Below are 12745 nucleotides of genomic sequence, written 5' to 3' on the forward strand. Positions count from 1 at the left end.
CCTTGAGTAGTTACCACAGAATGATAGGGCCTGCAGAGTCTTAAATATTTACTTTCTGGACTTTTACAGAAAAAGTTTTCTAACCCCTACTCTAGAAAATTCTCTTCACATCAGTTAATAAATATATACTCCTCATTCTGTCATTAAGTAAGTGCTTTCTGACAGAAAGTATAGATGGGATCATGAAGGATTTGGGAAGAAAAAATCAGTTCCATTTATATTTATTGCCAGATCCACTTTAAACTCTGCTCTGCCCAGAGTTCTTCTCTCCATGGGTGTCTGAATTCATGTAGACCAAGAAGCCATTTCTTTTTCCCTTCCCACCCTGGAGGATATCACCTGTGTGGACTCTATCCTTTAGAAAGAGACTCTTAATTCTAAGAAACATGTGTAATACATAGTGTCTTTTTGATAAAAATCTGTCTTTACCATCAGATTTCCAAAAGAAGCCTTTCCATCTGGTCACCTACTCCTTTATTCCGATAGGCTATTCCTGCAATCAGGGACCTTTGGAAATGTGTCACTATCCGAAATAATCCTTTTGGGTCCTGAAACTTTCTTAATTGCTATTACTTGAACCTAGCCTCCCACTTGTCCTGTTAGCCCAGAGCCCAATATTATTATTATTTTTTTTATTAATTAAAAAAAAATTAACTAACACAACATTTAGAAATCATTCCATTCTACATATGCAATCAGTAATTCTCAATATCATCACATAGATGTATGATCATCATTTCTTAGTACATTTGCATCGATTTAGAAAAAGAAATAGCAAGACAACAGAAAAAGAAATTAAATGATAATATAGAGAAAAAAATAAAAATTAAAAATACAAAAAATATATATAAAAAAACAAAAAAAACTATAGCTCAGATGCAGCTTCATTCAGTGTTTTAACATAATTACATTACAATTAGGTAGTATTGTGCTGTCCATTTTTGAGTTTTTGTATCTAGTCCTGTTACACAGTCTGTATCCCTTCAGCTCCAATTAACCATTATCTTACCCTGTTACTAACTCCTGATGGTCTCTGTTACCAATGACATATTCCAAGTTTATTCTCGAATGTCCGTTCACATCAGTGGGACCATACAGTATTTGTCCTTTAGTTTTTGGCTAGTCTCACTCAGCATAATGTTCTCTAGGTCCATCCATGTTATTACATGCTTCATAAGTTTATTCTGTCTTAAAGCTGCATAATATTCCATCGTATGTATATACCACAGTTTGTTTAGCCACTCGTCTGTTGATGGACATTTTGGCTGTTTCCATCTCTTTGCAATTGTAAATAATGCTGCTATAAACATTGGTGTGCAAATGTCCGTTTGTGTCTTTGCCCTTAAGTCCTTTGAGTAGATACCTAGCAATGGTATTGCTGGATCGTATGGCAATTCTATATTCAGTTTTTTGAGGAACCACCAAACTGCCTTCCACAGTGGTTGCACCATTTGACATTCCCACCAACACTGGGTAAGTGTGCCTCTTTCTCCGCATCCTCTCCAGCACTTCTCATTTTCTGTTTTGTTGATAATGGCCATTCTGGTGGGTGTGAGATGATATCTCATTGTGGTTTTGATTTGCATTTCTCTAATGGCCAGGAACATTGAGCATCTCTTCATGTGCCTTTTGGCCATTTGTATTTCCTCTTCTGGTAGGTGTCTGTTCAAGTCTTTTTCCCATTTTGTAATTGGGTTGGCTGTCTTTTTGTTGTTGAGTTGAACAATCTCTTTATAAATTCTGGATACTAGACCTTTATCTGATATGTCGTTTCCAAATATTATCTCCCATTGTGTAGGCTGTCTTTCTACTTTCTTGATGAAGTTCTTTGATGCACAAAAGTGTTTAATTTTGAGGAGCTCCCATTTATTTATTTCTTTCTTCAGTGCTCTTGCTTTAGGTTTAAGGTCCATAAAACCGCCTCCAATTGTAAGTTTCATAAGATATCTCCTTACATTTTCCTCTAACTGTTTTATGGTCTTAGACCTAATGTTTAGATCTTTGATCCATTTTGAGTTAGCTTTTGTATAGGGTGGATATCCAGTTCTCTAGGCATCATTTATTGAAGAGACTGTTCTGTCCCAGGTGAATTGGCTTGACTGCCTTATCAAAGATCAAATGTCCATAGATGAGAGGGTCTATATCTGAGCACTCTATTCGATTCCATTGGTCGATATATCTATCTTTATGCCAATACCATGCTGTTTTGACCACTGTGGCTTCATAATATGCCTTAAAGTCCGGCAGCACGAGACCTCCAGCTTCGTTTTTTTTCCTCAAGATACTTTTAGCAATTCAGGGCACCCTGCCCTTCCAGATAAATTTGCTTATTGGTTTTTCTATTTCCGAAAAATAAGTTGTTAGGATTTTGATTGGTATTGCATTGAATCTGTAAATCAATTTAGGTAGGATTGACATCTTAACTATATTTAGTCTTCCAGTCCATGAACACGGTATGCCCTTCCATCTATTTAGGTCTTCTGCGATTTCTTTTAACAGTTTTTTGTAGTTTTCTTTGTATAGGTCTTTTGTCTCTTTAGTTAAATTTATTCCTAAGTACTTTATTCTTTTAGTTGCAATTGTAAATGGAATTCGTTTCTTGATTTCCCCCTCAGCTTGTTCATTGCTAGTGTATAGAAGCACTACAGATTTTTGAATGTTGATCTTGTAACCTGCCACTTTGCTGTACACATTTATTAGCTCTAGTAGTTTTGTTGTGGATTTTTCCGGGTTTTCGACGTATAGTATCATATCGTCTGCAAACAGTGATAGTTTTACTTCTTCCTTTCCAATTTTGATGCCTTGTATTTCTTATTCTTGTCTAATTGCTCTGGCTAGAACCTCCAACACAATGTTGAATAATAGTGGTGATAGTGGACATCCTTGTCTTGTTCCTGATCTTAGGGGGAAAGTTTTCAGTTTTTCCCCATTGAGGATGATATTAGCTGTGGGTTTTTCATATATTCCCTCTATCATTTTAAGGAAGTTCCCTTGTATTCCTATCCTTTGAAGTGTTTTCAACAGGAAAGGATGTTGAATCTTGTCGAATGCCTTCTCTGCATCAATTGAGATGATCATGTGATTTTTCTGCTTTGATTTGTTGATATGGTGTATTACATTAATTGATTTTCTTATGTTGAACCATCCTTGCATACCTGGGATGAATCCTACTTGGTCATGATGTATAATTCTTTTAATGTGTTGCTGGATTCAATTTGCTACAATTTTGTTGAGGATTTTTGCATCTATATTCATTAGAGAGATTGGTCTGTAGTTTTCTTTTTTTGTAATATCTTTGCCTGGTTTTGGTATGAGGGTGATGTTGGCTTCATAGAATGAATTAGGTAGGTTTCCCTCCACTTCGATTTTTTTGAAGAGTTTGAGCAGAGTTGGTACTAATTCTTTCTGGAATGTTTGGTAGAATTCACATGTGAAGCCGTCTGGTCCTGGACTTTTCTTTTTAGGAAGCTTTTGAATGACTGATTCAATTTCTTTACTTGTGATTGGTTTGTTGAGGTCATCTATTTCTTCTTGAGTCAAAGTTGGTTGTTCATGCCTTTCTAGGAAGTTGTCCATTTCATCTACATTGTTGTATTTATTAGCGTAAAGTTGTTCATAGTATCCTTTTATTACCTCCTTTATTTCTGTGAGGTCAGTGGTTATGTCTCCTCTTCCATTTCTGATCTTATTTATTTGCGTCCTCTCTCTTCTTCTTTTTGTCAGTCTTGCTAAGGGCCCATCAATCTTGTTGATTTTCTCATAGAACCAACTTCTGGTCTTATTGATTTTCTCTATTTTTTGTCATGTTTTCAATTTCATTTATTTCTGCTCTAATCTTTGTTATTTCTTTCCTTTTGCTTGCTTTGGGATTAGTTTGCTGTTCTTTCTCCAGTTCTTCCAAGTGGACAGTTAATTCCTGCATTTTTGCCTTTTCTTCTTTTCTGATATAGGCATTTAGGGCAATAAATTTCCCTCTTAGCACTGCCTTTGCTGCTCCCATAGGTTTTGATATGTTGTGTTTTCATTTTTATTCGCCTCGAGATATTTACTAATTTCTCTTGCAATTTCTTCCTTGACCCACTGGTTGTTTAAGATTGTGTTGTTGAGCCTCCATGTATTTGTGAATTTTCTGGCACTCTGCCTATTATTGATTTCCAACTTCATTCCTTTATGATCCGAGAAAGTGTTGTGTATGATTTCAATCTTTTTAAATTTGTTGAGACTTGCTTTGTGACCCAGCATATGGTCTATCTTTGAGAATGATCCATGAGCACTTGAGAAAAAGGTGTATCCTGCTGTTGTGGGGCGTAATGTCCTATAAATGTCTGTTAAGTCTAGCTCATTTATTGTAATATTCAAATTCTCTGTTTCTTTATTGATCCTCTGTCTAGATGTTCTGTCCATTGATGAGAGTGGTGAATTGAAGTCTCCAACTATTATGGTATATGAGTCTATTTCCCTTTTCAGTGATTGCAGTGTATTCCTCATGTATTTTGGGGCATTTTGATTCGGTGTATAAATATTTATGATTGTTATGTCTTCATGTTTAATTGTTCCTTTTATTAGTAGATAGTATCCTTCTTTGTCTCTTTTAACTGTTTTACATTTGAAGTCTAATTTGTTGGATATTAGTATAACTACTCCTGCTCTTTTCTGGTTGTTATTTGCATGAAATATCTTTTCCCAACCTTTCACTTTTAACCTATGTTTATCTTTGGGTCTAAGATGTATTTCCTGTAGACAGCATATAGAAGGATCCTGTTTTTTAATCCATTCTGCCAGTCTATGTCTTTTGATTGGGGAATTCAGTCCATTAACATTTAGTGTTCTTACTGTTTGGGTAATACTTTCCTCTACCATTTTGCCTTTTGTATTATATATATATCATATCTGATTTTCCTTCTTTCTACACTCTTCTCTATACCTCTCTCTTCTGTCTTTTCGTATCTGACTCTAGTGCTCCCTTTAGTATTTCTTGCAGAGCTGGTCTCTTGGTCACAAATTCTCTCAGTGACTTTTTGTCTGAGAATGTTTTAATTTCTCCCTCATTTTTGAAGGACAATTTTGCTGGATATAGAAGTCTTGGTTGGCAGTTTTTCTCTTTTAGTAATTTAAATATATCATCCCACTGTCTTCTAGCTTCCATGTTTTCTGCTGAGAAATCTACACATAGTCTTATTGGGTTTCCCTTGTATGTGATGGATTGTTTTTCTCTTGCTGCTTTCAAGATCCTCTCTTTCTCTTTGACCTCTGACATTCTAACTAGTAAGTGTCTTGGAGAACGCTTATTTGGGTCTATTCTCTTTGGGGTGCGCTGCACTTCTTGGATCTGTAATTTTAGGTCCTTCATAAGAGTTGGGAAATTTTCAGTGATAATTTCTTCCATTAGTTTTTCTCCTCCTTTTCCCTTCTCTTCTCCTTCTGGGACACCCACAACACGTATATTTGTGCGCTTCATATTATCATTCAATTCCCTGAGCCCTTGCTCAGATTTTTCCATTCTTTTCCCTATAGTTTCTGTTTCTTTTTGGATTTCAGATGTTCCATCCTCCAGTTCAATAATTCTATCCTCTGTCTCTTTAAATCTACCATTGTAGGTTTCCATTGTTTTTTTCATCTCCTACTGTGTTTTTCAATCCCATAAGTTCTGTGATTTGTTTTTTCAGACTTTCCATTTCTTCTTTTTGTTGATCCCATGCCTTCTTCATGTCCTCCCTCAATTTATTGATTTGGTTTTTGAAGAGGTTTTCCATTTCTGTTCGTATATTCGGAATTAGTTGTCTCAGCTCCTGTATCTCATTTGAGCTATTGGTTTGTTCCTTTGACTGGGCCATATCTTCAATTTTCCTGGTCTGATTTGTTATTTTTTGCTGGCATCTGGGCATTTAATCAGATTTCCCTGAGTGTGGGACCCAGCAGGTTGAATGACTTTAGAGCCCACTATTCTTAACTCTTCTCCATCTCCAGGTATTTTTGCCAGATGATGCCAAATAGCTGATAAGAACAGTCCTTTTTCTTTGGGGTGGCAAAGTACTTCTGGCAACTGTTTAAAGAATTTATCTTCCCTGCACACTTGTACAGTGTAGTCCAGTGTGTGTTTTTACCTCTGATCCTGGAACTGACGTGGCCCTATGCAAAGAACCTTTTATATCTGAGGATCAAGACATACTACTATTCCCAGTAGTCACACAAACATGCAAAGCCAGGTGGAGTCAGCATCTTTTAAGACCAAGGAGGCCAGACAGGATGGCCTAGGATAGTAGATTCTAAGCCTGGAATCTCTTCAGGAAAAGCCATTTTTTATTGGCAAATCAATGGATTTTGGACCAATTCTGGGTTCTGGGGCTGCTTGAATAAGGAGAAAAGCTTTAGAGATTACCCTCTTGCCTGTTGAGAATTACCAACAGGAACAGAAAGAGTAAGATTTACTGTTTGTATGATCTTGGTAATGAATATTAAGCACATTATTCCTGCAGAATATTTTAGCAGGTGTTCTAGTTTGCTAACTGCCAGAATGCAATATGCCAGAAAGGGAAGGCTTTAAAAAAGGGGAATTTAATAAGTTGCTAGTTAACAGTTTGTAGGCTATGGAAATGTCCCAATTAAAGCAAGTCTATAGAAACTTCCAATCTAAGGCATCCAGGGAAAGACACCTTGATTCGAGAAGGCTGAAGCAAAGTTCAGGGTTTCTCTCTCAAGTGGAAAGGCACATGGCAAACACAGTCAGGGTTTCTCTTTTGGCTGAAAGGGTACATGGCGAACGCTGTGTCATTTGCTGGCTTTCTCTCCTCCTCCCTGGGAGGCGTTTTCCTTCTTCTTCCTCAAAAGTCACTGGCTGATGGACTCTCTGCCTCATGGTGCTGCAGCATTCTCTGCTCCCTCTGAATCTCCTGCTTTCTCCAAAATGTTTCCTCTTCTATAGGATTCTAATAAACTAATCAAGACCCACCTGGAATGGGTGGGGACACATCTCCACCTAATCCAGTTTAACAACCACTCTTGATTGAGTCATATCTCCAGGGAGATAATCTAATTAAATTTTCAAACATGCAGTGTTGAATAGGGATTAGAAGAAATAGCTGCCTTTACAAAATGGGATTAGAATTAAAACATGGCTTTTCAAGGGTACATACATCCTTTTAAACCGGCACAGCAGGCCATGTTGAATACCTCACGAAAACACAGAATGATTTTGAGGACCATTGGTGTTTTAAAAATGGATTTTAATCTGTATTCTTATTTTGCAGCCACGTTGGTATTTATTTATTACTGTATTTATTTTGTCAGCAAATCTTGTCTTACCTGTGCAAGACTTCAGATTCTTCACATTTTTATATCCCATGAAATTTAAAGAAATACCAGTCATTCTCCTTTAACTAGCAGAATAAAATGAGCTGTTTTCAGTTTTTCTTTGGTTTCTGTGACAGAAAAGGAGCACCATGAAAGCCATAATCTCCATAAACTTAATAGTCACTTTTGAGTCATCATTCATAGCAATGGATGCTAGTTCCTTCTAATCTTTAAAGTTGTAGGTTTGTCATTCAGGTTGGTGTAAAGCTTGTCTAAGCTTTCAAGTTCTTCCTATAAATTATTAGTAATCCTGAATAGAATAGGTTTATTTTCCTGCACATCATGTTATTTTTTATTTAATATAATGGCATGTTAACTTATCTAGAGATCAGTTATTTGGATATTTCAAATATCTAACATAGCCAGGAACTCAGAAAGGAAACAACAAAAACCATTGAACCAAGGCATGATGACTCTGTCATTCATTGGCTTTCCCTCAGATTTCACTCCATGTCTCTTTGTGTGACTTAAGTATAAATGAATGCATTAGTCTTAATGCTTTGCCTGTGTTCATGATTTTATTTCTTACTATACACTCATGAGATGTGGTTACTATTACCCAACCCCATTTTACTGAGGCACAGAGAAATTATATAGTGTGCTTAACAGTGTGAAGTTAAATAGCTCACAAATAGTAGGAAATCAGGATTTGAACCCAGGTAGGCTGATGTCAGAGGCCTAGTTCTCAGCCACTCTGTTTTACTGCCTCTCCTCACGAGGACCACAGCTCATTTACTAGTCCATTGCAGATTATGCTACCTGCCCATTCGACCTCACCTAGGAGTTGGCACACTGACAACATGAAGAAGTGACTACTGGTTTCAGAGAAGGGGGGGGGAAAACCTAGAGGATCAAATGTTAAATAAATAAATTTAGATTGAAATGCTGGTGATCGGTGAGGGGGAGGGGAGGGGGGTATGGTATGTATGAAATTTTTTATTTCTTTTTCTGAGTAGATGCAAATGTTCCAAGAAATGATCATGATGATGAATATGCAACTATATGATGATATTGTGAATTACATATTATATATATAGAACAGAATGATCAAAAGTTAAGAATGTTTGCGTTTGGTGTTTTTTGGTATTTTAAAAAAATAAAAAATTAATAAAAAAAGAACCTAGAACAAGCAAAGGCAGTTTTAAAATGATGGGCTTATATCATACAGTTAGCTTGCCAGAATTTAAGCCCTGACAGTGCAGATGTTTTTAAGCATAATTGATTACATACATTAGTGATGATGAGGGGTCACTGGCATAAAATTGGATTATCTTCAGAATATTTTGCTTAAGAAGGAAAGGAAATTATTCATTTGTATAAACGGTTTCTAAATCAGATACAAGAAAATGTTGACTTTGACACATTTAGGGGTAAGTGTATAAAAACTTTGGACATGAAGTCTGTTATCCTCTGGAAATTGCAGATGAAACAAATAATTTTTTTATTGAGCTGGGGGTTATGGTTAGTAACAAGAATTATCAAGAGACTATCTTCTGAACATCTTCTATAAATTTGCTAATGAATTTACATCACAAAGGCCCATTTAAAGAGTAGGCTATGTCTCAGATGCTGGGCTGACATGCATTGACTGTCCTCTTAAGAGAGCAATGTCAGAATTACTGTAGATTTTAAACTCCTAAAGAAACAGTCGGTGTTCCCATTGCAAGTGGCATCAAGTGGCATATTGTAAGCACTTACAACTTTCAGGTTGTAATTCAGTTTTGTCAATCCATTTTTTGAGTGTCTGCTAATATTCTGTGCTTAATAATGATTTTTAAATGAATTATTTTTTAAAACTTTGGTTTTTCTTCAGATCTTAATGATAATATTAGAGTAATTGTTTAAATGTCTTCTCAGCTTCTTGGTGAACTACTATTAGATAGACACAACTTCACAATTATGACAAAATATATCAGTAAACCTGAGAACCTCAAATTAATGATGAACCTTCTACGAGACAAAAGCCGTAACATCCAGTTTGAGGCCTTTCACGTTTTTAAGGTACAGTACTAAAACTAACTATAAGCAATATTTTCCTCCAGAGTTACTAATCTCATCTCACTTATAAATTACTGAAATATTATTAACCTCATTTTGGTAATATGAATGGTACAATTCAGTTCATCAGTTTTCATATTTAAACAGAAAGACCCAGAAATTGAGTGTACTCGCTTGGATTTGGCAACAAGAAAAGTTTATTTATGGAGAACTGTCATTTATCTATAACAGAGATTATTAATCACAGAGCAAAAGATAATCCATTTCTTGATGCTTTCCATAAGGAGATTTTTAATCTTAAAATCCAGTCTGACCTCTATGCTCAGAAATAATTTCTGCCCATTTTATTATAAAATCAGAAGTTTATTTAATAGTGACTTACTGCATTTCATGACTGGCAGAATGAGCTTGTCAGTCCTTTTTGTGCTCAAATATAATTATTTTTTCTAATTTGTAAAAGAAGATCTTCTAAAACAAAAACCCTGATTTTTTTAGCTGATTTCCCTGCCTTTACCACATCTCCCAGGAAAGCATTTGCTGTGTTCTCTGTGAACTGACGTTGATTTCTCTCCTTGCAGGTGTTTGTAGCCAATCCTAACAAGACACAGCCCATCTTAGATATCCTCCTGAAGAACCAGACCAAACTCATAGAGTTCCTCAGCAAGTTTCAGAATGACAGGACCGAAGATGAACAATTTAATGACGAGAAGACCTATTTAGTTAAACAGATCAGGGATTTGAAGAGACCAGCTCAGCAAGAAGCCTAATTTCCCATAAACATCTAAAATATTAAATCCAAATTCAGCTGTTAGCTATTCCGCATCAGGCACTCTTATTGATTCATGAGGAACATTACTGCTAATCTGCTGTTAAGTGAACGGTTTTTCGTTTTACCTTTTTTGTTTTTTTAGTCCAAGTTGGAGAATGTAGCTGCTGCTTTCTTGCACACTAGAGCACACGTGGACTTTTTCTTGATCTTTGTGTCATTTCAGAATTCAAAGACTCTGTTTGTTATAGGAGTTCTGAACATGGCTAGGTTCATGAGGCAAATGTATAGATGATAGTGTGGTTCAGGGAAGAGGGCCTCGATAACAGATTAAACCTAGGTGTTTGCATTGTCTTTGTTAAAGATCTGAGTACAGTGTGACCTGTGCAGACCTGGCATTCTCACATAAGATTGTATGCCTTCACTAAAAAAAGATCGAGCAGAGCTTTATTTGAAATCAGAAGGGGAGCTATATCTAAGATGTGAGCTTTCTGGGGGGATAAAGATGACATGCAAAGAAATTGATATTGAAACTTAGCAACTTCTCAAAAGTGTGAAGCTTCATAAGGTCATAAGGAAAATGTATATATGCTTTTCACAGCTTTCTAGAATTTTTTGAAATTTGATTTTCTTGAGACTTGACTTGTAAACTTGGATATGTTGAAGGGTATTTGTTAATTTTAATTTTTGAAGGTATTTTAAAACAGTAGAGCTAGGAATGACACCACATTTCAACAATGCTTACAGGTTTCTTTTGTATATAATTCTTAAAATGCTCATTTCTTTTAAATGATTTGATTTGTACAGCAGAGGAATGTTATTGTATTAGTATGTATGTAACTATTACCTAATATTGAGTTTTTGCAAAAAAAAAATGAATGCTCATATGTAATTGAAATACTTCAGATCACATGAAAATGCTGATTTAACATTTAAGTATCACAGCATTAAAAAGAAAAAAAGTAAACTGACCCTTTGTATTCAGTTACCTAATGGGGTGCCATCAATAGGCTGAAATACAGACCTGGAACTAGGTCAGCCACACTTTCCTGTATATTGGCCTTATTCATTTAAAATGAGTCATGAGTTCGCCAGACCTATGAATGATACAGATTATGCTAAATTAATGCTGATTCTTTGTGTATGTGTGGGAAACCTGTAGAGCACCTTTTCTTTTTTAGAGTAAATCCAGTACAATAGTTGTGAAACTGAATGATTAAAACTTTGGCTTCTCTTAGAAAAAGAAAAGTTCCTAGTGACAGGTGTCCTCTGGGGAAATTTATTTTTTTTAATGTCCTGTTCCTTAATGCTGCAAACTATCAGTATTTATAAAGTAACTGATTTTGCACCACTTTTTTGTTACTGGGACCATGGCAGAACAATGTCTCCTAGAATATATCTATGTAAAGTTAATAGAATGGTATCTGTTCATCTTAGTGATACTAAGATCACAACTAACAACTTAAAATCGGAATTTGCCAGTTCAAATTCAGCATGGCTGTAGCTGATTAAAAAATTTATATGATTATTCTTTGCTAGCCTCTCTTACTAATTAAAATTATTTATCCGCCAGCAAAATGAGACTCTCAATTGATGTTTCAGCAGGTTTTACAAACTCCTTCAAAGAATGCCAGTTACAAAAACAGTTCTAGAAAATGTAAGTCTGTGTCGTTATATTTAATTAAATGACAGTCTACATTATAATTGGTTTTCCTGAGGCTGTCTTTACAAGAATCTGTGTTAAATAATTCAGATTTTCCTATTGAAAGTAAAGAAAGCCATTTAATCTCATTGAAAAGAAGATAACTATGATGTTTAGAAAGGCACACTTGGCCATGATTTAATGTTCTAATTCTTGTGGTGGTCTAGTGCTTTGTATTTGAATTTTGTGTGAGAACATTCATTACACCAAGTGGAAGAAATGTTCCCTGGCCAAACTAGTTCTTAGAACTTTAAACATTAAACCGCTTCCACTTCAGTAGTGCTAGAGCATTTTATATGGAAGACAGTGAGAGGGTGAATGTGTCAAAAACATTGATTTGTTGCTATCACATTGGCATCTGGAGATCATAGTTGAGACTTTTGAGGTTATGGTTATGATCATTTAACATACTCATGTTACCAAATCTGTGATACTGGAAGTGGTTTCTTTTCTCATTTTAAAGGTTTAATTTTACACAGTTACTTGATTTTTAATCCCTTTAAAAAAAAAAAAAAAGGCGGAGATGTATACAACTGTAACGATGCCATGAAAGCATTTCATTTCTTCTGAGGAAAAGTGAATTTCTTACCAAAAAATCTGGCTGGCCCTGTAATTTAAATTAAAGTAAAATTTTGGAGAAACAGCATTGTCTGCCTTTCTGATGTCTTATAAATAGTTGGCATTTGTATCACTAAACAGTGCCGTGACCAGCTTGGCTCAGTGTTGGGACTGAAGGGAGGTGAATGGAAATTGAAAAAGAAACACAAGAGAAAAAGATATAGTTAAAGCTGGGATCAGGTGGACTGAGCTGTGGAGACTCAAAGACCCCAGAGGTTCAGCACTGTTTATTTCATAGGGCTGTGAAGAAAAGAAAGTCAAAAATGTAACTAAAGAACAGGGGAGGAGGAAGCAAGAGCTGAACCATCTGC

At 35.7% G+C, this 12745-nt stretch overlaps 1 protein-coding gene across 2 annotated transcripts in view; it reads left to right on the forward strand.

Annotated features, from left to right (window-relative positions):
* The window catches only part of CAB39 (calcium binding protein 39), a 99302-nt gene extending 86842 nt beyond the window's left edge, over window positions 1-12460 (forward strand). For both annotated transcript variants that reach the window (XM_077155401.1, XM_077155402.1), the window contains exons 8-9: window positions 9208-9351; window positions 9927-12460. In XM_077155401.1, coding sequence (XP_077011516.1) covers window positions 9208-9351; window positions 9927-10115 — 333 coding nt within the window. In that variant the 3' untranslated portion in view covers window positions 10116-12460. The remainder of the gene's footprint in view (window positions 1-9207; window positions 9352-9926) is intronic.
* Window positions 12461-12745: the final 285 nt, after the last annotated feature.

This window comes from Tamandua tetradactyla, chromosome 3 (assembly GCF_023851605.1).
Source record: "Tamandua tetradactyla isolate mTamTet1 chromosome 3, mTamTet1.pri, whole genome shotgun sequence".
Classification (NCBI taxonomy): Eukaryota; Metazoa; Chordata; class Mammalia; order Pilosa; family Myrmecophagidae; genus Tamandua; species Tamandua tetradactyla.